The 27,792-nt window shown below is 39.9% G+C and overlaps 1 protein-coding gene across 4 annotated transcripts in view; it reads right to left on the reverse strand.

Annotated features, from left to right (window-relative positions):
• The window catches only part of MID1 (midline 1), a 244,975-nt gene that overhangs the window by 82,230 nt on the left and 134,953 nt on the right, over positions 1–27,792 (reverse strand). For all 4 annotated transcript variants that reach the window (XM_075095413.1, XM_075095428.1, XM_075095405.1 and 1 more), the window contains exon 2: positions 18,363–19,078. In XM_075095413.1, coding sequence (XP_074951514.1) covers positions 18,363–19,022 — 660 coding nt within the window. In that variant the 5' untranslated portion in view covers positions 19,023–19,078. The remainder of the gene's footprint in view (positions 1–18,362; positions 19,079–27,792) is intronic.

Consider the following 27,792-nt stretch of genomic DNA (forward strand, 5'->3'; position numbering starts at 1 on the left):
ACCTGGTGTGGGTTCCACAGGACTTGGCAGCGTCTCTCCTAGTCCCTTCTGCTGTTACACTGCACGCTGCCCCAGGGTTTCCGAATCAGTCACGCATCAGGCTTTGTGGCGCGCCTCCGATGGAAAAGCCTTTGAGCAATTCAGCTCTTCTACACTGTGTGGTTCGCAAACAAAACAAGCCCCTCAGTGCTCTGAGGCTGAAATAATGCTTGCAGGGACAAGTTGCTAGTAGACAGTTTCCTAACGCTTGTAGGACAAAACAGGCCACAGAAGCTGTGTGCTCCAGTAAAGAAAACCTCCCTTACATGACGAATGAAACATTGCTGTGTTGCTGGTGGTGTACAAAAAAGAACAGTGTCAATCCTTACATTCTTTCTCCTCCAGTTATTATACATTTGTAATGCAAAAACATACCATTCAGTAATCAGAGTGATAACTCCTGCACACACCAAAAAAACTGAGAGCACAGCACAAAGATTTTTCTTGAAATTCTGTGGGAAGCTTCTCAACCTCGATTTTACCTTGGGATTTGCAAAATTACAGAAAGCTGATTTAAATATCCCTGTTCAGAGAACTTGGCCCACTAGTGCTCTCACTAAATTACAGCTGGTCAGTTGATTAAAGATGAGGGTATCCAGAAATGACTGGATTTGAGGAGAACCAAAAAAATCCAGCCGCAACAGCTGGGCCAGAATAGCCCAAACTTTGATGACTACTCTTTAGTAATAAGTGTCCTGGTTAACGAACTTGGAATGTAAGAAGCTGGCATCAGACATGCAAAGGCAAGCTATAGCTATGAGGAAGCAAAGATGGGATGTTGCAAAGGTATTACAATGATCAAAACTGGACTGACCACATATCCCAAATCAGGCTGTAAGAACAAAAGGGCGTTTTAATGGGTGGAAATTATTTGTAATATATTATTCTCCTCACATAATAAAGAGGAAGTCTCTTTTTTTCCCTTTTGCTGTTCTCTTATATATTGGATTGAAACACTTCCTTCTGGTCCTCTCTGCCAAGTCTCAGTAGCAAAGGAAATATCAGCTCACTATTGTTAGTATATAAATTAGCTGAACTTCATCTAAGACAAGTCTGTAGAACTGTTGTGCCAAAAAAAAAAAGTCAGTATTCTCTTAATGTACTGCATCTCTATTTTAAATAAACCTGCACAGAAAACAGGATTCCTTTGGAGAATGTAAAGGAGTATAAAGGGGTAAATAAAGCAGCACACAGGAAGCGGCCTCTGCAGGTGTCTTAGCTCCGCGTAGGCCAGACATAACCACTGTCATACTGAATATTACCTTATTCTGCACTTACGTAGGTCTGTGACTGTAACTGATTTTCTGGGTCAGCAGCCAAACTGAAATACTGGAAGCAAAAACGTGGCTGTGTCTCTTTGGTCCTGTCCCCACCCTGGACTGGGAAAAGAACAAACTTGACCTGAAGTTCCTACTTTTTTTAAAGAGAGACTGAACCTCCAGGTTCTAGGACAACCAAGCAGAAAGGCAAACGTGGACAACGATATCTCTGCTGTTAAAGCTGTTTCAGCAGCAGTGTGAGCGTCAAGGCCATGCGCTGCAGGGGACCCCGTGGGCCAAAGCAGCCAGGAGACCAGGCTGTGGACCCCAGGGACGGCAAAGCCCAGCATCTCTGGCTGGCTGGGCACAAGAGACACCATGCATGGCACCAGGGACACACTATGCTACTGCAGTTTACTGAGGAAAGGGTCAGAGGAAGAATTGTTTCTACCTTCACAAGTGAAAGACACAAACTGCAGTGAAGAGGGAAAGAGAAGAACCCACTCCAACTTCCCTCTAATTTTCTCCTCGGAGAAACTGTCCTTTTGCAGAGGGAGATGCAGTTTCAAAGACTTTCATGCTGAGATAAAAATCAAATTTCATAATCCCCAAGTCTGTGGGTAAAAGAGGGGCAACATGACTAGAATTTATCTCCAGGCTATCTTTTTAGCTCACACCAAACCGATTTTGCAGTTCTACTCAAAAGTGGAAACAGCTTTAGGATCAAAACTCCATTTGTGATGAATTTGTGGTCACTAAAAACATTACCCAACTCTATTGATTAAATTACAGGATAAGGCCAGTCTGATCCTTCCAATAAGCTGAAGATTATGCCAGCAGTTTCTCAGTGACTTTGCAGAACTTTACAGCAGCCAATTAACCCGACCAGACAGGCCAAAACCAAAGTCGTCATCCAGTAATGCTAAAAAACTCACAGTGGAGTTGCTGAACAACTGCTACTATTTTCTGGGGCATGGCATGGGACAGAGGTACCCAATTGTCTTCAGCAATGCTGAAGGTATTACGCATGAAATCCAGGATAACCGTAAAGCTTATTGTGAGCTGAAACAACATGGCAACAAATGATTTCAGCCTCTCGCTAAGATTGCCAGCACTCTGTCATTTGGCAAACCTCTGAGAAGGCACGAATATTTGTTTTTCTAAATATCAGACAGCTTTGGCTTTGCAAAGCTACATGAACAAATTAATACATGAAATCTGTGACCAACATACAAATCCCACCCTGCCTATTTCTCTTTTCACTTCCCCTTCTGGAAGTTCAAATTCAGGAGACATCAATCTGTTGCTAGAGTAGATTTATGTTGCTGGAACATTTACCTTGAGGCCAAATGTTAGCTCTAACAACTATTTTTTATTTCCATCCAAAAGAATGTTTACTGCCCTATGCTGAGCAACTGAAGGATACAGCAGGCTCATTCTGTTTTCTTTTTTTAAACCTTAGGGTAGAAAGAATATCAAACCTCAACATAAAGTTTAGTTCTAAGGAGGTATGTGTGTGTATATATATGCATATATAATAGGGGTTCGCACCTACCTCTGAACTCTTTGCTCATAGCATTTTTTAATGGTCTTTCCTCATCAAAGGTGTTCTGTGAATTTTACTGTTGAACACGTTAATCTCTAATCTCAACAGTTGATCTCTACACTTCCCTTTCTTTAGCAAATGATTTTTCTGCTTTTCATCAAAAGCCTGAAATTTTCCTCTTCCCCCTTCCCTTTTGCAATTAGTTCTGCTGGCACTGCCACCAGTTGCTACTTCTGCAACTTTGCCAGTAACTGGGTTGCAATATGGAATTAAAAAAAAATTTAAAAATTAAAAGATAATGTGAAGGACTTTATTTGAATATAATGTGAAGGACTTTGTTGGCTTCATCTGATCAGCTGTCCCTGAGCCGAAGTGTTAGGTAACTCATCTGGGAACATGTAATGTTAAATATTCATGGATATCCAACTCTGAAGCCATAATACTGAATATTTATACTGGAAGCACAATCCCAGGAGCTTTGCCTAGCATATAAAGGAACAGAAACATAGCTGTTAAACTAAAGTATGCTTTAAGCTGCAATATTTCATATATGCTTAATTGGAATAGGCATACTAAGGCTTAATAAACATAAACATTTTTAAGGCTCAGATTTGGCCTCAATACAAATTCCTCTCTCCTGAAATTAGAATTTAATTTGGGGTCACTTTTAACACAAATTAGAAATAAAACCTGCTTTCTGATGAGACAGGATGACACTGGTTTTAGTTTTACAGTTCTGTAACCAAGAAAATTATTCTGGTAGTCACTTCATCATTGCTCTTGGCACTTTGATGACTGCTTGTTTGATCTTGAACAGCCCAAGCAAAGAAAATGTTGGTGTGTTCAGCACACATTAATCACAGAAGTTTTTACAGATGTTTGAGTTGTGTGTTGTATCTCCCTGTGCCAGCCTGGGTTCTGACAGCTCCAGCGAAATTAATCAAGCTAGAGGCCAGGCTGCCCAAAAACACCGCTTTTGCCCAGATGGAGGTCGTTTAAGTTACGATCAAGCATCCACACACTTGCTGACAGCACGGGGGAGGGGAATGTTTTTGTAGGGTAGGAGGCAGGGAGGCAGGAATGATGAGTCAACTCCAAGCATGATGCCCCAGAGCTACCCTTGACTACTTTGAGGTTGCAACTCTTCTTACCCTGATGGTAGCAAAGCTGTGGCTCCCACAGGCTCCCTTTGGTGGATGCTCTTTTCTCATTGACTTTGTCACCATGTAATGCGGTGGAGACTTTCTAATGCAACCCTTCTAAGGTTTCTCCTGCTGTCCTCCCCTTGCCTTCCCAATAGGCTTTCCAGCATGGCTTGGATTAGCCTTAAGTTCTTGCGGTTTCTTGTTTCAGATTTCGGTCTGGCCATTTGTCATCCTGGTTCTGTTTCTCTTCTCTCTGTTCTTAGAATGACGGAACACAGGATCACCTCTCTGGATAAGATTATAAATGTTTTGCTGTTGAATTGCCAGTAACGAGTCTCTGCCAAATTTATTCTAAAATTCCCCAAGCAGCAATTTAATTACATTATTTTGGATACAGCACCATAGCAGCTGCATTCATTTGATGAGGACTCATTATGGTTTATGGTGAAAACAATGGCAAATTAGTTCTGATGTTTTTGGAATTTGCTCTTTATGTAGTTTAGAATAGCCCTGTTTTAGTGAGCATGACTCCCAAGCCCATTTGATCCTGCAGTCTGTGAGAAAGTGGGAAGGATCTGACAGGAGTTCTTAAAAATCAGATATATCTACACCTGTTGCAGCTCAGTTATTGAAGTCCTGCTGGTTTGTGGTTAAAAGATAATTACCAGACAGTTCTGTTCCACTATATTTTAAGGAATATTCCAGGACTATTGCAAAAGTCATGTGTATAAATCAAAATAAATACATAAATAACAAATCCTCAGATTTGTCCATATTTTTAATGGATGAACTTTTCCCAGCGCAGAAAAGATCATATCCTTAATAGAAATTTAGTAAGGGTTCTCAAGGAAATCTAAAACATTACTTCTGTGACTGCTTCCAAGCTCAAACTTTAAGCCAGATTTGTGAAATATTTGATGAATTTTTTTGAACTGTCTGGAAGACTCACAGTAAGTTCTAAGCACATACAAGAGGGTGACATGAATCCTAATGATAGGGCAAAATTCATAGCAGGGGGGTAAAAACCACCAAAGATCACATTTGTTCTCCTACCACTGTTCCCAACAAAAGCTGCAGCTTCATGTTAGAAGCTACCTTAGAAGTTTTTGCCAGAGTGCTAACATCATGTGAGGGGTGTAACTTCTGCAGGGAACCTTTGTACTGAAAAAGTCTTTGTATAGGCATAGTTGTAGCACCACTTTTGTACCTCTGTAGTTTATTTTGATTTGTTTATCAATACAGTTGTTTTTTGTTAGCAAAAATACTTTTTGGCCACTTAACGACACAAGAAAAAAGAAAGGTTCAGTCAATGTCAAGAGTCACATCTGTACATCTTAACAGCAGTCTGTGCTGATAAAGAGAACAACGCTTAACAGAGCTGGACACAGAGAAGTTGCTATATCCCCATTTTATACACAGTTAAGAGCTATGGCTTGAATTGCTCCTCCCTGCTTAGGATAATATTTGAAGTCCATTCAACTACTTTCCTCCCTGACCTACTCTGTAAGACCTTCATCTTTACTTTGTGCCAGAACCAGAGGAAGTCTGACCCATCACTGAGTCATTTCAACTTGCCAGACATCCAGAAAATTATTCGCTTACTGTGCAGGGTTGTTTTTTTACCAGTGTTGAGGGCTGGCATAGCTCTCAGATACCTGAGGTGGGATCAGAGGGGTATGGCACAGATGCTGAAGAGGAGGTAGGGAGGCACCACTACAGGAGGGGGGAAATGGTGGGCCCACAGAAACCGGCCGTTAAATTGACTTGGCTGCTGGGAAATTGTATTTTAGGCACCCAACTTGTGCATCTACTATCAGCATCTAGTGCAGCAGTCTTCCTAGAGTACACCTGTGCGGTCAGTGAAGATGGCTGGGTGCCTAAAAACAGATAAAATGGAGCAGACTCAGTGGTCCATCTCACGCACACCTCTGCCACTGCTGCTCGCTGCCAGCAAATGCCAGAAAAGGCAGGGAATGAGCTCACCAAAGGGTTGCACAGGTGCCCGAGCTGCTTCAGCACTGTGCAGGAAAGAGAGAGAAAACAATGTAACAGGGTGAACCATTTTCTGGCAGCATTGGGCTTGTTAAATCAGTTCAGTGATCCCATAATATACTCTCTGTGCTAACAGTATAAATAAGAAAACCCCCTGACAGTCAATAAGTACCTAATAAATAAACAATTAGCAAGTATGAGTAATCAAAAAAAAATATATTTGCTGAAGCAACGTGGGATTCTGCTGGTACGTCTGAGGCCAGAAGTTGTTCTATACTGTAAATATAATATAAAGCAAAATTAGTGAATGGGACAAATTTTTAAGACTGGACAGGAGGCCTTCTACTCACACTATCAAGCTCTTACTGCTTCGCAGAACTGGAAACCAATGACATGAATTCTGACTCTTAAGCAAGAATACTGAAGGTAGGTATATACTATATAAGAGAGAAAACCCCCAAAGCTTCAAAACACTTTCCTAACTGGCATGCCCAATTTAAAATGACTTCCCGTTACTGAAGCGCTTAGCTACATTCCAGGATTTCTGACAGACTTTTCTTTTGAATTGTTCTGTAGAAATAATGACTCAGAGAGAGCAGCCTTGAGACAGGCAGCTTCCAAGATCGGATATTTGCCTGACCTTGCAGACCTCCCCAGGAAGGAAACGAGTGCCTCCAAAGAAAACACGTGACAGCAGATTCAGAGCCCATTCTGCAAGCGGGAGTCATTCAATGAGGCACTCCAGTCTTGAACTTCAGAGTAAATTGCGGTTCCTACCATGCTTAGAATATGTCAGGAAAAAAATGTGAAAAACAAGCATCCTTTCCTTCACTTCCCTGTTGTTTTCTTCCTTGGAGTGACAGTTTCATTGCTAACTATAAGCAGAGCTATTACAAAATAAGCAGTCCCACATCTGAATTTGCAACTTGTGACAATCATTTTATCTGTAACCCAACAATTTACTTGTACTCTTATACTGCAAACACTCAACTCTGCACACAATAAAGGCAACAATTAGACTAAAATAACTTCCTAATTTATTCACAATTATCTTGATATTGTACACATCAAAATCTAAAGCCTTCACTGACTTTAACAGTGCTGAAATTAAGCATTATGGGATTTAAGAGCAGAACTCCAAATTGGTTTTGTTTGCTTGTGTCTTTGTTTGTTTGATTTTTCTTAAAGAGTAGTAGTGATTTATTTGACAGAAAAATTACATTGCTTTCAAGTGAGAACATGCAAACTGATGCAGCCAGAGCAAGAACCCATTTAAACTGCTCAAAATTCAGACTTCATTTAAATGTTTTTCAGGTGTTCAGAAAAATGTTTTATTAGATGATCACTCTCTTTACACAGCCTCTTTTAACAAAAGACATTACAAGGAAATTATTAATCTAAAGAGGTGGTATTGCTTAGAGTAATTCACTACATGTTCAGACAAAGGTTTTTAATTTGTATAAATATGGATAAAGCTGGAAGTAATCAAGTAAATTAAAAAGGTAAAAAAGGTTCCTCTGATAATATTCTTACTCCAGAAGAACTACGGTAATTCATAGCATCCTGCCTGCAGAAGAATTTCAGTGCATCGGAATTTCAGGAGAGCTGGAGCACGTCTACCAACTCTGAAAAGAAAGCTAACTCAGCAGACGGAAAGGCAACATAAAAACCACAAAAAACCTTCATGGTTGCTGCTCTAATTGGTGGATCTGAAGGGAAAGGTCACTTTTTCCTCAAGAGTGATCGTAAGAAATGCTCAAAAGAGGGTGAAAACATTATTGTATGTCTAATATAATACCCCTTCCCCCCACAAGCTGCAGGTTTTTTTTTAAGTTGAAGGTTGTAATCAAATGCAGGGAGAGAACAAAACCTGCCCATACTTAAGGCACATGAAAGAAAAGATTTCATCATCCTATAAATTCACTCAAAGTTTGCATAACATCACCAGGTGTCTCCAGTGGGTCCTTTCACTAAGTGGGCACCTATTACCCTTTGGGAAAAAAAGGGTCTCAATGCAGAGGCTCCCTGACATGGCAGAGTTTTCAATGTACTGATGAATTTTAACCCTCGGTGCCAGCATTGCAACAGCAAGTGCTTACTCACAGAAAAGAAAATGCAGCTCACTCTGGCCAAGCTGAAGAACACCCTGTGCAGTGGGAGAGCCCCAGCACTGGTAGAGCCTTCCTGGAGTGACCCACTGCCCCAGCAGCCCCCAGCATCTGAGTACGTGGAGGAAGCGGGAACCATAGGAAAGACCATACAGTGACCAGGAGGTCCATGACTACTGGAAAAACACAGGGGCTTTCTCTCCCAGGCACTTACCTCTACCGATCTCTTGCATAGCTGCACATATATTTTTCCCCTTTTATAGTTTACAGAATTTAGTCAGGTTTGATATATTGGGAAAGGCATTGGAAACATCTGTTTTTGGATTGACAAATTTTATTTTTTAAAAAAATTATTATGTCAGCCAAATATTATTTGTAATATTTTAATAGTACCTTTAATTACTTCTTCGAAGGGATTTCTTGCATGTATGTGTTTAGAGTCTTTGGGCCACAAACAAAACATTTCAAATACCTACTCAGATGAACTGCCATCCATAGACTTTTCAATATGTTTTCTTCTCTTTGGTAACTTTTTATTAAGATCGATATTGCTCAAAATCAGTTGGAATGAATTACATACTCCATATGATGCTGGCTTAATCTGGAAATGAATTTTGCACACACTGTCATTAGCTACAGCCTAACAAGTCTGCTTAATGCTTCTACCACGAGACACACATGCTGTGAACAGCTGCCTGCCTTTAATCTCTTTTAAAGTTTGACTCTATCATAGCAAATAACAACACTTGGGTGCACAGCCTCATGTATCAAAATAGCCAGTAAAACTCTACAAGCACAGAGATAAGTTTCAGTGGGGAGGCTCCTGTAATGCAGGAGCCTCCAGCAGCTGCCGGCTGGTGAAACAGCGTACCCTGTCAGGGTACCCAACTCTCCCGAAACCCAGAAGAACACTCATCTGTATAACCAATACAGCAACGTAGGTTCTTCTCTTTTTCTTTGCCACAGGATGCTTTCGTTTCTCTAGTAGTTCATGAAAGATGTTGTATTTATTTATTTTTTACCTTTAACTAATTTTACCTATCAGCTAGACTTAGATATGGAAAATTTCTCTGACATTCAAATGCATTACAAGCTCGAATTGACACTGTTGTTCATAGATAGCATGAAATCTCAATATAAACTGCATGGGGAAAACCAGAGACTCTGGCAAGTCACAAACATATCCACATATATGCAAACAAAATTTAAAGAAAAGAGAAGAACTGGATTATTTTGATCAGGGAAGCACTTTTATTACTTTTTTCTTCATCAGCTTCAAATTAGTCACAAATTCCCACAGAAATTCCCCCCCCCCCCTTTTTTTTTTCCTTTCTTAGAAAACCCTCAACTTTCATATGGATATGAAGTTGCATATCCTGTATTACTCCACCAAAACATCCCTGCCTTTTCAAATTTTTAGCATTTGGTTTCTGCAGCCAATGTTCTGTGGGCCACTAAAAGGGTATAGATGAGGGATCTGCTGTAGTTTAGAAGACCAATATGACAACTAACTGAACAGATAAATCACAAAGCAAAAAGCTAGCCACAGGCACTCCAGCTACATTTCTGATCTGTAGTGAATTTGATGCTTCTCATACTGTAAAATATAATTATAGGATTGTACTGCTACTTTATGTTATTATGGCAAACATATCGTAAGGAAGCTAAAATTGTGAAGTTTCGAAAGTGAAGACTGAGACTGTATTTTGGCAGGAAATTTTCATTTCTCCAAAAATACAAATGTTGTGAGCGTGGAAAAAAAGCCCAGACCACTAAACCGTGTTGCATTCAAAGTCAAACTGATGCAACTTTGAGCATGCGTTCAATACAGACAATAGCCCAAAAATTCCAGAAGTGCAATAGTGTCATAACTGAGATGGATGGGGAAATATTTCTACAGAACCATACTCCTGACTATGGACCCATTGCTTGTCCCTTTTTCTTCCCTTTCCAGTTTTTGGCACTCAGAATCTCATGGAGCTCTTTCAGAGGAGCCAAGGTGTATGTGCAAACATACAGGTGCTAGCAGATGGCACAGAATTTTCTAAATTTTGCAGTGCAGTACACGACGACAGTGTGTCACATCTTGGCCACTGGGGACAGCTGAAAGCAGGTCTGTAGGCTTTAAGAGAGGGGATCTGTAAAGCACAGAAGCAAGCACAGAGCTCCGGTTCCTCTAGCGCTTTTGTCGAAGGCGTTAAAACAACCCTGCATATGCTCCCCTTCCACATTTGTGAATTGGGATAACTGCATAGGGCAAACAGCCCGAACAAAGGGAAAAAAATCATAAAGTAAGTGGTACTTCACTCCAGCCTGCAGAAATTAAAAAAGAAAAGGCTATCGTAAAAAGCAATGCTGTCGGCACCATCAAGGCACATCAAGAAAGCCAGTGATATATTACTTACTTATTAGCTAACGAACATGTTCTAAGAATTTTACTGATGAAGGCAACGCGCTTTGAATTAAGCATTTATACTGTAAAAGGGTAGGAATTGCTTAAATAAGCATTTACAGAAAGTCTAGGAATACCTCAGTATACACTCACTATGATAAAATAATCTGATTTTCCATTTTCTTTGCTCCTCTTTCATTTTTCACTGACTTTAGATAAGAGGAAAACAGACCAGGCCCTGTCTGATTTGCAAGAGTGAATTATAAATGAGATGTGAAAGCTGTGAAGGGCAGGAACCCCCTCGCTCCACATCCTTGGTGTGGGGGCTTGCTCTTGGGGCCAACGACGTCCTTCCCAGAAAATGAAAAGCCTTCTTGTGTGGAGGGTCAAGGGATGCCAAGAGAGATAGGGGGCTGGATGGTTGGCTTTGGGGAGAGGTAAATACAGATGGGAGAAAGAGGGAACACACAATCTTATCGCCCATATCAGGCTTTGAGTCTTAAGTGTCCTTTAGCAACCCGGCTTTCCAGTCCGTGACCTTCTGGAGGAGATTCCCTCTCCATGGACTATTCAGGCTTTCCAAACTAAGCACCGTTTCTGGTTGGTATGAACCCCTATGTATAGTCTCACAGTGCTGGGGGTTCATACAGGTATTATCATTTTGCTAGAAAGTATACATTTTGCTGAAGAAGGGCGTCCAAAGAAAATCATAATAGATGTACACTTGTAAAGCCTGAAATGGAATGTAGTGTACTGGGATCAGTCCTGGATTTGTGTTTTAAGACCAGACACTATGAAAAAAAATATAATAGACTGTGAAAATTGTTCAACATAAGATGAAGAACTAAAATGCTTTAATCCTGCTTTTATGATTGTATGTCATTACAGGGCAGAGTTAAAGTAATTTGTATTTCTCTTCATGGAGCAATTTAACATTAAATTAAAGGTTAAGAGAAATCTGAATATTGAGTGTTCTGCAGTGCGTATTTGGGAGATATTTGCATCCAGGTTTTGGGGTGGGGTTTTTTTTCCTATTTAAAGCGTACTATTAACGACCTTCACCGTTGTCTGAAAAGGTATTTGCTGTCACATTGTTTTTTTAAATTTTTTGCATTTAAATAAGGTTATACCTTAAAATAAGTCCAGAATATACGTACGTAACGTATAGGCATACATACTCATACTCTTCCGCACACCTTTCAATGCCACTGAAAAGTGTGAGGTTTAGCCTACTGTCCATTCAGCCGTACTCTCCCAACTAGCTTTATCATTCCCCACTAAAGCACTAAAATAATTAGCTTTCTCATTCTATTTATCAGTTATAAGAAAATGTACTGTTATGCTAAATCTGTAAATGTTCTGCCTTTGAAAGGTCACTTGTTTGTAACTCTTTCTGTTACAAGCCCTATCTTTTTTACTCTGGTAGGCAGACACTACATTTCCTAAACAAATGGTCAACCTGTGCCCAATGCTCTAAACAGTTCATGATTTACCCTTAACCTCATCTATTTGCTTAATTTCCATTTTCATTGGGTTTTTTTATTGCTTTACTTTTTATTGTTTAAACACAAATTCTCATTCTGAGGAATTATCTGCCGTGCATTATATTTCATCACCGATTTTCAAGCATCATATTGCATAAGCAACAAAGGGTCAGTCAAGAGGTCATTACAGCAAGCAAATTCAGAGCTAGAACAAGCCTGTTATCTGAATAGTTTGGACCACATCTATGGAAAAGTATGAAAATACATTCTACTTAATGCCTAGTTTGGCTTCCCTGGAAACCAGAGTCATGAGAGCAAAGATAATAACGCAGTACTAGTTACAATTTTTTAAATTCTCTTGTTCTTCCTGAATAGATTATGCCTTCAACACCATCATTTCCACTAAAATTTGAAGGAAATAAACAGTATGCGAACATTTTTGAAAGACTTGCCAACTGTTAAATTTGTGAAAGTAAGTTTTAAAAAACTATGGATTATGTTATTTAAAGGATGTTAGGTAGATAAAATAAAAACGATCTCATAGTACTTAAAGCTGTTGTGAAGTAATAACTCATTACCCACAGTCATAAACACAAGGAACTTCAAACTGTGCTAAAACAGTCTAAAATTTACAAAAAACCCCAAACAAACAACTGCTCCCTCCCTGAAAGGACTAATGTGTTATTACTGTATTGACGCTTTCAATTGTCCTTCTAAGCTCCACCAAAGAAATACCAGATGAAGGAAGCACAGCCAATTGAGATAACACTAGACTAAAGAGAGAATGTTCTAAAGTCTGTCTTAATATTTACATATTAATGTAGTAAGTGTAGCTGGAAAACCTTTGTAGTAAAATAGTTCATTCCTACATTGATCCTCTTCCATGCAACGACGTAGTATTTCTGGATCTTTGCAAAAACTGAAGCACAGCCAATTAGTTATATTTTTGCATCTATTTCTGCATTAAGTAATACCAGATAATATTCCATACTAGTAGATGTGACCATTCATCATTTTAATTTCATAAAAAATGAAATATCTGTCAAACATCTAATAATAATCTAATAATAATATCAAGCTTCATCTAATCTAAAAATAATCTAATAATACTGAAAGTCTACAAGTTCCACATTTCGTCAGATTGGATGTAGTGTTTCAACTATATGTTAAACCCGTATAACTGGCACTATAGAAAGTAACTTTCTACACTCTGAATCTATTAAGTACAGTGTAAGGAAAAGTGCCACTTATGTAAATGTTTAATAACACATATCACTGTAACACTGACATACTATGTCTTTACATATCAGTTGGATTTTTTTTTTTTAGTTAAATAGCTTCCATTAAATAGGAAGTTAGTAAAGTTAAGGGTACATAGGGAAACTATACATTTAGATGTGAAAATATTCAGCTACTAAAAAAGATATATGCATGGAATGTTAAAAATGGATACCAAGTAAAACAATGTGTATTATTAATTATATAATTAATTTTACAGATACATGATCAAATATGTTTTTACTGGCCTACACATATATATGAAACTGTATACATTTACTTAAAATATAGGCATATTTATTCAAAATCAAGGTTTGATATTCCTGAACTTAGACATTACTAGAATTTACATGTATTTCTATGCTAAACAAACAAGTCTACACACAGATACATACAAACATATGTAGTATTGACTTTATATACTAACACAAGCACAAAAAATATGCACGTAAAATGAATAAATTTATATAGACACATATTTACATGTATGTGCATAATATGTAAGTCCCGAAACCAATGTTCCCACACTGTCAACCCCACTGTTTATATGAGAATAGATTTGTAAGTGCTGGGTTCTTATACGGTATCAGAGTACACCAGTTAATGATCAAGCTGCAACTACAAAATAATGCCAAATAAAAATAGTCGGAAAGGTTCAACACGTATTTTGCCAGTATCTCTGCAAAGACATTTAAATATAAAAAGTTTCTTAATTCATAATATACGTATCAGGGAAGCAGATATATTTTTGCGCTCTATTCATTGAAGCTGTGGACTTGACAGTGTCTCCTGCCTTTACACAGTCAAAGCAGGCTCATAAGAGTTGAGTGCAATTCTCCCTGTGTGGAAACAGTTCATGGCTGCTTCCCACAAAAAGAAATATTTGTGAGTAATCGAATTGACACACCATAGAAAACCAAATCCTTGCATCCTGAATCAACAATGTAGGACAGAAGTGTATGAATTCTGCCACTGAAACTAGGAGAAAACCTCCCAAACATGAAGCTCCCTTTTGTTTCTGGAACTGCTGAGTGCCATTCAGAGGACTGCCCTGCCTTCGTAAACATGCCCAATACACGTCAGCACTAATAAGATTCAAACAAAAACATGGAGGACCACAGCTAACCTACAGCATTTCGATTCAACAAAAGATCTTGCTTGACTAAGCACCACAAAATTGTGCCAAAATTATGTTTTGGTAAGAATATATGTGTCGGTGGCCAGATTCTCAGTAAATAAAATGAGTAAAAATATTGGTTTCAATGTAGTTATGCTGGCTTTACACCATTTAAAAATACGTCTTCCTCTTTTGTTACACCTCTTCATGACTCTTTGATAATATTAAATGAGCAATATCTTTCTATCCACACCTTGTAACTTCTCCCCAAAATATTATCTCATTTTCAAAATAAATCTTATCTTTTAATTTTTCTTATCACTTTCTTGAGTATAAATACAGCTATAGAACAATGGCAATTTTATGCATTTTCTCTGAAAAAATGAACGTACTTTTCAACTGTCTTCTCCTTTCCATTGTAACAAGAATACAAGCAAAGAATCAGTGTCACAAGTAATTAGCCATAAATATGGTCTTTGAGGTAATATGGTGGGCTAAGCATAAGCATTTGCACCTTCTATTTTTAAAGCTCTCATTGTTTATGTAACTCAAAAATTATTTCTAATTTATACCACAATTTTGACTGCCACCTCATAAATGCAGCATATCACCAGGATATTTCCTGTTCTCTGTTTTGGTCATGGTTTATCATTTTTCCATTTTTAATATGCACCTATGATCTTCTTAAAAAAAAAAAAACAAACAAAAAACCCCAACATCACGTCTATAACCGCTAAAACAGCTATAAGCGTGAAGATAGATCATGTGGCCACATAACTAAGCAAGAAAGGACGCTGCTGGAAGAGAGTAAGTGCCCTCAACCTCCTCTACCCCAGTAGAAGTCGAGAAAGAAAAGCACCTCTCAGGGTTAGAGCTGTCGTTGCCAAAGGAAAACACTTTCTCATTTTCAGATGTCCACAATTGCTATTACATTGACTGTTAAACACAGTTCAGCACAGACGCCTCTGTTGGACAAGTGTACAGAACTCTTAATTAAGGGGTTTCATTCTTGCCACAAAAGGAGCTGGATTGTAATGGCATCTTTTGTCCTATGCTTAATGAAGGGTGAGATATTGTTTAAATAATTAGCAACACCGCTGGAAGAGAATGCAAGTAATTAGCATAGCTTGACACCCAGAGCAACACCAGTTGCTGCTGTTAGCATCAACAATGTGTTGATTTAAAAAGAAAAACCCAAGAAAGAAAGTGTCACTTGAAGCGGTTTTGCTTTTCTTTTTTAAAGATACAATTAACCACTCATTTTTTAATGAATCCACCCTACTCTTGGCTACTGCATGTGCATCCTTTCAGAATTTTTTTTTGACAATTTGGGTAGCCTATCTATCAAACCCCATGTATTTTAAAAACCCACAGCAGCAATGCAGCAAGAAACAACCCATTTTTTCGGGTGGGGATTTTCTGATCCACTTGAACATTGAATTTGCCAATGGTACATACACATTATCCGTAAGTTAACAAAGACCATCTGCAAGCTCATACCTAAGATTTATGTTAGCAGCATGGCCAGTGACTCAAGAGGTCATATCACCATTTATGAAGGAGGAGACTTGAACGTGAAAACAGACTTGTAATTCTTGCCTCTCAGGGACAAAATGCTGGTATGAACAGGTATCATTCCTTTACTCCTGAGGGATAAATGCCAATCTACGGAATGGAAAATCTGGTTCTCAGAGTTTGACATATAATACAGCACAAATTTCTGAGATGGAAGAGGCAATGAGGAAAGGAAAGAACCAGTTTTCAGATTACGTTCTTATGAACAGAGAATGGATGCTGGACCTGGATGGAAATCACCTAGCCTACTGTTCCTGGGCTCAGAATATAAACATGCCATAATTGCTTGCATAACTGGCACGACTGATGTCATTGCTGGCATTAGCAAAGTGAAATAGGCTGCTTCATGACAAAGAGGATAGAAACTGGATTTTGTATAGACAAATAATTGTCTGTGTAAACTGCTTTTAAACAGTTTGGGTGCAAAGGAAGTTCACGCCTCAAAAAAATCATACAGATATTATAAAAAATGCTAGGAGTTGCCGTTATAAGGGAGGAGTTATTTGACTCAGGCCTACACTAACCATTAAATTAGGACTTGAATTACTCTTTAAGGAGGCTGGTGGAAAGTACTCATTTAGGCTTCTGCCAAGTTAGCTAAACTGGGTAACATCTAGTGTGAATGATACTTGCCTGTCTGAGATATCCTTTCAGGGTTTGCTTAGGCATCTTTGCACAGAAAAGTCAGAGGTCATGCAAAAACCCCTTTTTTTTTTTTCCTAGTTATCTGCAACATTAAGTCAACGTTTCCAAGAGAAGAGACATGCCTTTTCAAGTCTTCTTTCAAGGCTTCCCATATCTATGTGCATCAACATTAAGAAGCATTTACTACTTCTTTACATCCTCAAAAATTTACTTATCCAGTATTTAATGTTGAAGGTATTTCATGTTAAGTAGTGAATTCCTACTCATATAAAGTTGATAAACAATACACTGTTAGCTTACTAAATAGTAGCACCTGTTAAGGACATAAACCCATTGGATTATTGAAAAGCATTGTAAGTCCATGCATCTTCTATTCACACGTATAGTCCATGCCCCATTTTATCCATGGCTAAACTCTGACCTATTAAAATAACAAACCAGTTCAGAAAAAAAAAAAAAAACGAAAGCAAAAATAAAACCTCCTCCTTAGTAAATAAAAAAGTCTTTAAGAGATGAATGGAAGCTACCAGCTCCAGGTAACGAGGCAGCTTTCATTATGTTAATATAATAATAAAATATGATCTGCATGTTTGCACATACATAGAGGAACAAAACCCACACAGCGTATGTATGCAGATTTCACCTGCAATCACCTAAAGTTATCATAGACGTGTGCAGCCATAAATTTTTGTCTGAAGGTATTTAAGAAAACCCTTCCAGTTAGTTAAACCTATTAATTCAGTTTCTTTTTCCATCTCCAAAATTCTTTGTAAGAAGGCTGGCAGATAAGCTTTGCCCTTCACACTTGTGATTTCTTGATTGCAGTCCATCTTTAAAAATGCCCCCCAAGGCATGCACAGGCACATGCAGACCATCCAGTGGTGGCAGGTGGAGGAAAGCATTGGGATACTTAATTCCTGCCTTTGCTCTGCAGTAGCACTGAAGTTGGCATGAGAGGAGCGTACACCCAGGTGGGTGGGAGGCCACTTGCCTTGGCCTCACTGTTCAGCAGGAGCTCTGCCTCCGCCAGCAGCATGGAGAGCTGCCAGAGCACCCTGACACCCGGCTGCCCATTGCCACACCACTGAGGGTGTCCTACACGGGGCCAGGGGGCTGCAGGAGCTGCCCGGCTACCTGGCAGAAGATGTGCCGGGAGCTTGCAGAACCATGGGAGTGCCACAGGAAGCTCAAAAACAATTTTGGTTTTGTTTTCAGGACCGAGCTGCCTGTGAGCCGAGGTGGGAGGCAGCATGGGAAGAATGGAGCCGGCACTCGGTTTCCCTGGCTGGACGGGCAGCCGGCATCCCTGAAGCCGGCATGGAAAAATGCATCTCCTGTCAGCAGCAGTGGGAAGAGCTTTTCACAATGAAAGCAACCAAATGAAAAATAATCAACAGCAGAGCGTACGCAAAGAATGCCTGACATTTCAGTCAGCACCTGTGTATGTACAGTCAGCGCTAAACCTTGCCAGCTGCCATGAATAAAGCTGGAAGTAGATAAGAAAATTCACCTAAATAGTAGTATATGCTGCATATTCCTTATGTTAGCTATAGAGAAACCAAAGGACAACTGAGGAATATTTCCTTGTGCAAAATCTGAAACCTTTTAAAGGGTGATGAGCAAATGCACCTATAGATCTGTATGTGTATCTTGCCCAATTAGAGACTGCACACCTACCTTTCCCAACCCCTGCCCAAATGATTAATTTAGCATGCAACCAAAGGGCACTGTCCTTCCCAATCACACGCTGCTTGGCTAGGAGGGATGAAAGGTAGCACTAACCTTTAGCTTGTCATACCGCTCACTTAAAGCTGCCACCTGATGATCACGGTGTCGCCCGACCAGTTTACACAAAGCACAGATTAACTGGTCGTCGGTCACGCAGTACATGTTAACTTTCTCGTCCTCGTGCTCCAAGCACATCAATCCCCTGATGTGAGAGTCTGGGATGGGCTCAATGAGACGGTGGCCTGTGAACGGCTTCTTGTTGGGGTGAGTGGCTTTCAGGCACTCCTCACAGTAGGACACCTCGCAGGTAACGCAGGTTTTCACTGCCTCCTGGGCAGGGTCCTGGTCGCAGAACTGACAGAGGACCTTCTCGCAGGACGACATGCTGTTGCTGTCAAACGCCCGCTCCCGGCGGGTCTCGCTGGGGGAATTGGGCCCGCTGACCGAGGCTTTCTGAAACCTGTCGATGATGTTCTGCAGGGTGACGTTGCGCTTGAGCCCGTCTAGACCGCGCTGGCTGAGGGTGATGACATAGCGGCAGGTCGGGCACTGGAAGGCGGTGATAGACTCCACTGGCTCGTTGGTGGCGCAGTGGGAGACCAGGATGCGGTGTGCGCAGTTGAAGCAGAGGCTGTGAGCACAAGGCAGCAGCAGCGGGTCTTCAAACAGCTCCAGACAGATAGGGCAGGTCAGTTCCGACTCCAGTGTTTCCATCTTCAGGCAAAGCTTTCCTGTGGTGTCAGCGAAATCCAGGGAAGCTGATCAGCTATCTGGAAACACATGTAAAATTCGATTAGGCAAGAGAGGACATGAGGGGTCAGCCGTGGGGGGTTGTCAACTTTCGCCACTGCTCCCAGGGCTATCAACCCACCACGCCGGGCAGGAGAGCAATCTAAAATTTTGAACCTGCACATGCACACATCAAGGTATTTAAAACTGGACTTCTTTTACTTTCCCCCCCTCTCCCTGTTCACTTAAGAATGCAAAACAAAAGCTCCTTCTTAATTTCTTTCTCTTTCCCTTTCTCTCTCATGCTATCAAGGAAAACAGCAGATGTTTCTGTGCATTATTAAAAACCAGAATGATGACTTTCAAACAGCCTATTACAGCAAAATTAGATTTCTTCTGTGGATGCTGCTTTTGGCTTCACTCATAGTAAAACTTTTTTTAAAAACTTCACCTTTGTAAAGCATTGTGCAAGGATTAGTTCAGAGTATTAGAACTGATAACCTTACAATCCCTGTTAAAATTAAGTTATTTTATCAGATTGAAATTTTCATTTGCTTTTATAGCAAGTGAGCAGCATCTAGAGTACAGATCTCTGTTTACTAGCTCAAATATTTATCTAAATATATATGGGGAATAATTCTCTAGGAAAGCATGTGATATTTTACATATAATATGTAGTATTATAAATATATCATATACTAATATACTCCTCCTATGTGTTTCAAGAACATATGCAACTGTATTTATATGTACCTGTACTTTTGTGCATATGTGCCTGTACACATATACCAAAAAATATACCACATACGTGTTTGTATTAAAAGAAATATAGCTGGAGGGTTGCACAGCATCATAACTGAAATGCCTACGGGAAGGTGGGTGAAGTAAGTGGTAAACAGTAGCTTAGCCCAAATTTCTGACGATCCTAACCTCTGGTACAAGAAGAGCCTCTGAGAGTAAGATGGTAAAATGTCATGAGATAGTCAAATGTGTGATTTGCCTAGGAGTAGTTTGCGTGTGTGTGTGTGCGCATCCACTTTTGTGTGAGTACTCTCTATTGCCAACACTTTCTTTAGTGGCCTTTTTAATCACCTGTAGTGGATTAGGAATCAATGACTTTGAAATGGAGGGCATGGGATTTTCTCGAGAACACAGCAGTACAGCCCCGTCAGAAATCAACTGAAACTTCATTTTGCTTCCTCTCCTGTGCTCAGCGTTACAGAGAGTGGTTTTGAAAGAGTCGCCCCACGCAGCTCTCCCTGCCTAAGCTCCCGTCAAGGGCCCGTCGCTGCCGCAAGCAGACAGGTCAGTGAAGCAGAAGCAAAAGCTATGCTTCACACTCACAGAGCTGTACCTCTTCACAGTACAATCTATTTAAGCTTTGTTGCTCATAACTGAGGACAGCTTCAGATGGCACAGCTGCATCGTCTTTACACTGTAAAGTCATTGTTCGGTTGTGTGAACTCTTGCCTCATCCCCTGACCAGGGAAAAGGAGGGACGGACAAGAATCCCCACAAACAAACCTTGGTTCATTAAGGGTGAGGAGAGCTCAGGGCTCATTAGCAGGCTTGGGAACCAAGCGTGTTTGAACCTTCTGTACTTCATGACAATTAGCGTGGGGAGCGCGGTGGCAGTGACAGGAATGCTACCTATAACCCCAATATGAACCACAGCAAAAAGGAAAGTTCAACAAACAGAGGCAAGGTTCAGACTGCCCATGGGTATTTAGTCCTCCTTGCTCTGTGGGAAGAGCAGCAAGGCGTCTATTCCAGAGGTATGCTTAGAAATTAGGATACTTTGCCTCTTTACACTAATGTGTCCTTTTATTCTGCCAAGAAATTTTTGCATTTAAAAAATGCACTGACCCCATCACAAAATTTGCTTTCCTGTACCTTCTGTGATGCTGATCATACTTGAAACAAAGTTCAGTTTGCCAAAGAATAATTCATTTATAACTATCCATCAGCTGCCATAATTGCATGGTGCATCTGGTCAAAATTAAAGGCCTGGCAATTTGATATAAGGAAGACAACTCCCCTCCTCCCTCCTCTGCCATAGTTACACAGCACAGAAGAGATGAAAGCCTCTTCTGCAAATGAAGACCAGTTCCTCTTTCCTCCTCTTCACTTTCTGTATCACAGAAGTCCCAGAAGTTCAAAATCTCATTCACATTGTTTGAATCCCTTCCACACCACAACTGTGTACCTCATCATCCACTTATCCTGCAGGCTGAATGCTGCACTGGAAACGGGAGAAGGGGATTTGGGGTTGGCAGGGGACAATATTTTAAAAAGGCAAACTAGTCATTGCTCATCTATTGGCAGTCTGGTGAAAACCTGCCAGCCTTTCAAGTTTGTGTCTTAGGACCGTGGCTGGAATACTGGGCTTTCTTCCACGCTGTCCTTTCTGTACAAAATCCCTCCTGCTCCCTCTGTGCCAAACAGTTTCATTCATTCAGTTTCTTTCTTAAAGCACTTTTTAAAACCAAAGGCTTTTTTTATGGCACTTGTATAAAAGAGAGGTAGAGATAAACAGATAAAAGCAGCAGAAAAACATTTGCATTACTGCCTCACAGAAAGATGCTTGAATCACCATCATGTCTCTACATAAATACCACCATCTCAACTGATGACTAATTCTGATCTATCTGACCTAAATGAGCAGCAGCTCAGCCCTGACTAACGCTATTCAGTATGAGGAAGGGTGCCAAAATCTGACCTTAGACTGTAAACGTCTTGGAATAGGAGCCTATCTTCCAAGGTAATCAAAGCTGAGCACACTGGTAGAAATGAAAAAAATGACATTTCCCTGCCTTCTTTTGCAGTTGCCAATAAGTCAGAACACAGTGCATCTGGGACTGAGTGATGAATCCTTTAAGAGGCACTGAAGAGGGGCTGCATCTTCTGGACAATCCAATGATTACTCTCTAATCAACTGCAATTCTGCTTTCGCTTTTAGGTTGGTACCTGAAGTACAGAGTGTGCTGCTGATCCAGCTACAAAATCTTTCAAACTCACTGGCCCTTGCCTTAAGGTTTCATATTCCGTAATTTTTTTTTCTTGGGAGTGGTAGAGAATCCATAGTTATAGTAAACTGGAAGAGTAGGCAGAAACTCAATATGCACGGTTTATATATGCACATGGTTTTATTCTATATTCCATATTCAACATGGCCCATAAATCGAAAGCCACATAGACAGCCTCCAGACACAGAAAGGAAAGAAGGAATTTCTAGTACATAATTTCATATTTGCAAAAATATGGAATTACTGGCAGAAAATTATACTACTAACAAAATGTCACGGAAACGAGAAGTATTATTTTCCTACCCACAAGAGGTAGTTTTAAGAACAGATATCAAAGCAAAAGTGATTATCAAAAGACAATTGCTATTTAAAAATCAAAAATATGCTTAAGTAACTTTGGATTTGTGACATCTCCCCAGCACATAATGATTAGTTATGCGTTATGTGGTAAGCAGTGCCGTAAATGAAATCCTGGTCTCACTGTAGTTCATGACAAGACTTCTACTAACCCTAGTGGAATTAGCGTGTCTGTACCTCTTGATTTAAGCACAACATATTTTGCAGGTGGCATTAATGCCTTCAGTTGCACAGAAGCACAGCCAAAACTTTTCATAAGCTTTTCATGAGAGAAATTAAAACTAAAGCTGAACTAGATAAATTTCAGCATGTTAAGTACGCGTAGAGCCTAACAGGTAAAATAAAATAAAATAAAATAAAATAAAATAAAATAAAATAAAATAAAATAAAATAAAATAAAATCTGACAAGTTGTTTCATAACTGGATGCAATGGTATGCTTCAAAAATGCTGTATCATATCTTCCATTTGTTTTATACTTGAAAAACTATGGATCAGAGATACTACCAAAGTCCAGAAAACTGTACCACTGATCTCAACGAGACCCTAGTTATCAAAGCCCAAAAAGACGTTTCCTGAGGAGGACATAAAATAGGCAGTTCACCACTCTTTGAAACATTGTTATTTATAGGAAGATTTGGTGATTCGGTGGCCCTGAAATCAGCCCAGGGATGACTGCAGGCTGACTCTTGTTTTTTTCATTGCTGGGAGTGTGAGTTTTGTGGATTATCCCTACACTTTTAAGTAGAGAAAACAGTATATAGAAGCAGCAGGATAAAAATACCAGAAAGTGTTGGGGAGGGGAGGCTTCCATGAACCAGAATTGTGAACACATCTTCACAGGAAGCAACACGTTTCTATATTCTGAGGAATTCCCATGCCATTAGAAAGATATTGCAAACCACACATTGCTACATGGAGCTGTTCTCACAGCAAATACCCCTATACGGCCCCCGTACACAGGCTAGCACACCTTCTGCACCCAAACGACAATCAGAAAGTTGCAGCTGATGTCCAAAACAATTACCCTGCTAACTTCCTTGGGAAAAAGACAAACATCCAGCAGTAATACCATAGGACCTGGTGACGCTACAGTAATAAAATACTTCAGGAAGGCTGACTGCATTCTTTAAAGTTGGAGCTGGATAGGACATTTCAGCCGAACTAGTAATACTCACCAGAGGGGTGACTGGTGACTTGATACGGTATTTACATTTATCTGTTTTTCATTGGGGTTAACTTGATGATCAATAATATGGGTAATTATTTACATTTGTTGTACTAATAAAGTAATCATAGCGTGATGTTGACAAAGAACATACTTCACCTCAACTCAGTACATACAAGTCAGAGCATGGAATTCCTGAAGTGTTAACGTAACATCTGAGGTAAAATGGCTAAAACATAAAACTACATTTAAAAATGAATGTATCAAAAATTCCCGTATACTGAGGCCACTTTCTCTCAGTAAAACACTACAAAATTCTCTCCCATGCACAATAAATTACTTGCTATTAGAATAAAGTTAGCAGGCAATATTTTAGTGTGCCATGCATTGCCTCCTGCTCCCTTTTTATTCCAGCTGCTCCTACAACCTTCAGGGGAGGTGAGAAGAGAGTCTACCAGGAGTGAAAAAGTGGTGGAAGACAATGTCCTACAAAGCTTTGCTTTCTACTCTAGTAAAGGTGGAGCTCATAGTACGAATTAAAGCAGTTTCAGTGAACTTTTAAATTGTAGTGAACCCAACGACATTGAAGGAGGAAACAGAGCTGTGGGCCATTCTGCAAATTTTAAGCATCTTAGTAATAAATATCACTGGGCAAGAGAGCTGAACTTGTGCCATGTTCCAAAATTCCTTGTTGTGTTATCTCTCTGGCAAAATTGCAGTTTGTTGTGTTTTGGTGAATTATGGCCAAAAGATACCCAAGCAGGTTTGAATAGCATTTTTCCTAATAATATTTTCTAACAATTTGTTGGGTTAAAGCTACTACTGAATGCCTACTACAGTAAGGCTATCTCAGCACTGGCCCTCCATGTATAGGAATGTTCATAAACGGACAAAAGACCACAGGCTAAATTAAAGATCAAACACGTGAGGATTACGTATTTCTGTAGAAAATGCTTGCCAACTTTTTCAGTTACGAAATAAAATTTATTAAGCTGGTATTATAGGAACATGAAATGAAAATTTGTACAAACTATGAACATAAGTTTGAAAGGTAATAAAATGTGTTATGCACGTATGCATTCATGTATGTGCGCATACATTAGGTATCCTAGGTTTACAACACAAGAAGAATTACAGTCAACACACACATGCTATTCCTGAATAACCTACGGCTAGTGCTCAAGCAGGCTACTATCATAACACACAGCTGTAGCTTTCAAAGTGGCAGTATTTTTCTGTTAACTGAATTATAAAGGGAAAATTTTAAATTTACATTCTTGTCATAAAATCTGCTATAGGCAATAAAAAACCACTTGTAATTTCTTCTGTTAGCTCTAAAAAAAAAAGGAAAAGAAAAAAGAAAATTATATTATTTTTGCCATCCTATCCTGTTCTAAGATATACACAAAATTTTCTTGGGAAAACCTTTTCCTTCTGAAGTGAATGTAAATGAATTCGAGATCATTTAGGCAAAGTGGATCCTCACAAATCCATGGGCCCCAATAGGGTGCACCCACGAGTGCTGAGGGAGCTGGTGGATGTTCTTGCTAAGCCACTCTCCATCATCTTTGAAAGGTCGTGGAGGACAGGAGAGGTGCCTGAGGACTGGAGGGTAGCCACTGTCACTCCAGCCTTCCAAAAGAAGGACCTGGGAAATTATAGGCCAGTCAGCCTCACCTCCATCACCAGACAGGTGGTGGAACAGTTCATTCTGGAGGTCATCTCCAGGCATGTAGTGGAAAAGAAGGTTATCAGAAGTAGTCACCGTGGATTCACCAAGGGGGGATGATACTTGTCCAACCTGATAGTCTTCTATGATGGCGTGACTGGCTGGGTACATGAAGGGAGAGCAGTGGGTGTTGTTAACCTTGACTTCAGTGAGGCATTCAGCACTGTCTCCCGTAACATCCTCACAGACAAACTAAGGTTAGATGAGTGGACAGTGGACAGTGAGGTGGATTGAGAACTGGCTGAACAGCAGAGCTCAGAGGGTCATGACGAAGGGGGCAGGGTCTGCTTTTGCAGGCTGTCACTAGTGGTGTTCCCCAGGGGTCTGTGCTGGGTCCAGTCTTGTCCAATATATTAATCAGTGACCTGGATGAAGGGACAGAGTGTACCCTCAGCAAGTTTGCTGATGATACCAAGCTGGGAGGAGTGGCTGCTACACCAGAAGGCTGTGCTGCCAGTCAGTGACACCTGGACAGGCTGGAGAGCTGGGCTGAGGGGAACCTCATGAAATTCAATAGGAGCAAGTGCAAGGTCCTGCCCCTGGGGAAGAACAACCCCATGCACCGGTACACGTTGTGGGTTGACCTGCTGGAAAGCCGCTCTGCTGAGAAGGACCTGGGGGTGTTTGTGGACAGCAGGTTGATCATGATCCAGCACTGTGCCCTTGTGGCCAAGAAGGCCAACGGTATCCTGAGGTGCATTGAAAGGAGCGTGGCCAGCAGGTCGAGGGAGATTTTTTTTCTTTAAAAATGTTTAATGAAAACTTCTATAATGCTAAAGAAAGCAATCTGCACGCACCCTGAAGAGAGCAAATACTTGTTTTCCCACTGTTTTTCATCAAAGCAGTGGAAACTAATAAATATCAAAGGACAGCACTGTTCAACAGCTCCTCATATGCAAAAACAAATACTCAGCAAAAAAGCAAATACTTAACTAGTTCATCCTATTCATACATTTTCACTGACAGAAGAATGATTAACTACCTCGTCTAGAACTAATTTATGTGCAATGTTTCCATGATGTTGAAATAGTTGTCTGCAACATTTAAAGGATATTAATACCGCAAAAGCTCATCTGTTATGCTTTTTGTAGTGATATAAAGCCTAGACAACATCCCTCTCTGGTCAAAATGTATGCTAGTAGAAGAATATATTTTTTAAAAGTGGAATCCTGTATGTTATTCAGCAAGACAAGAATATCTCACAGAATTAAGGTCTTTGGCACAACATCACATATTCCTTCTCATGGGAGCTAAAACAATAACTGAGCCTTAAAAGCTAACAGGCAAGAAAAAAAATCACGTCCTGTAAATCCCAAAGCAATCAATAAACAGCTGATTTAATATTATCTATAGTATTAGATACAGCATTACACATGTGCATAAATCTATACTAGTATACATTTGGAATGCTTTTTGACCTTTATTTTTTATATTCATGCAACTCTTGTACCTCTACATTCTTTAGATATAAGATTTAATTTTTTCTATAAATGCTTTAGGGGAACAAAAGGAAAGGATTGTTTAATCTTTAGCACATGTGAATCAGCATAGGCCTACTGGTATCAGCAGTTTCGTCCTAACAAATTTGTGGCTGAAGGTCTGTTCCAAAAACCTCTTCAACTAAATTCACACTCTTCATTTGAGAAATTGGTATTTATTCTGGGATATATCAAAACTATACACCAACAACAAAGATCGAGGAAGCAGGTTCACATCTTAGTCTGGATACTGGCAGCATGGGAAAAAATGACTGGAGAGCCCCAAAAACTTGCCAAAGGTGACAAATTGCTATATACCACAGAAAATTTTTCTCTCTCATTTCAAGCTAAGAGCTTCCTAGATGATGGATGCTACTCTTGCAACAGAAGGAAGGTCAAATAATTTTACCCAAACAGTAAATACCAAAACCCACCAGTTTTCATAAGGTGTTTTTTGCACAGCAAAGCTGAAAATCTCTCGCATTTCCCCAGCTGGGAATTTCACTTGTGTAATGACTTAGGTGACATGGTACTCCCAGATCTTTAGCATAGGTGATACAGCAACAGAAATAGCCAGAAATAGTTCAGCATATTCCTTCTAGTCATATGTGTTCACGCACATTGATATGTAATTTAGTGCAGCTTGGGAACACCAGGGCCCTTAAGCTACTGCAAGTTTCCAGGGAAGATCTTAGGGTGGCTTAAAGAAATTATTGCATTTTCTTTCCAGAAAGTTGTTCCGTGAACTCTTTCCCTGTGGCTAAGTAAAAGGGATCATAAATACTACTTAAAATAATAATCATTGCCTCTACCTACATAATGACATTACAAGTCCTCAAGGAAGAACCCCAAGTCTGCTTTCTTATCAAAGAGATCCTTTAGTATAGCAGCAAGAAATGTCCCAGGAGCTACATCAGGTATGAAGGTGTGGCCTCACCTGCCTCACAGGACTCTGAATTAAACTACCTGTAAGACACACTTTGACTGACTAAAGCTCC

Source organism: Phalacrocorax aristotelis, chromosome 1 (assembly GCF_949628215.1).
Source record: "Phalacrocorax aristotelis chromosome 1, bGulAri2.1, whole genome shotgun sequence".
Classification (NCBI taxonomy): domain Eukaryota; kingdom Metazoa; phylum Chordata; class Aves; order Suliformes; family Phalacrocoracidae; genus Phalacrocorax; species Phalacrocorax aristotelis.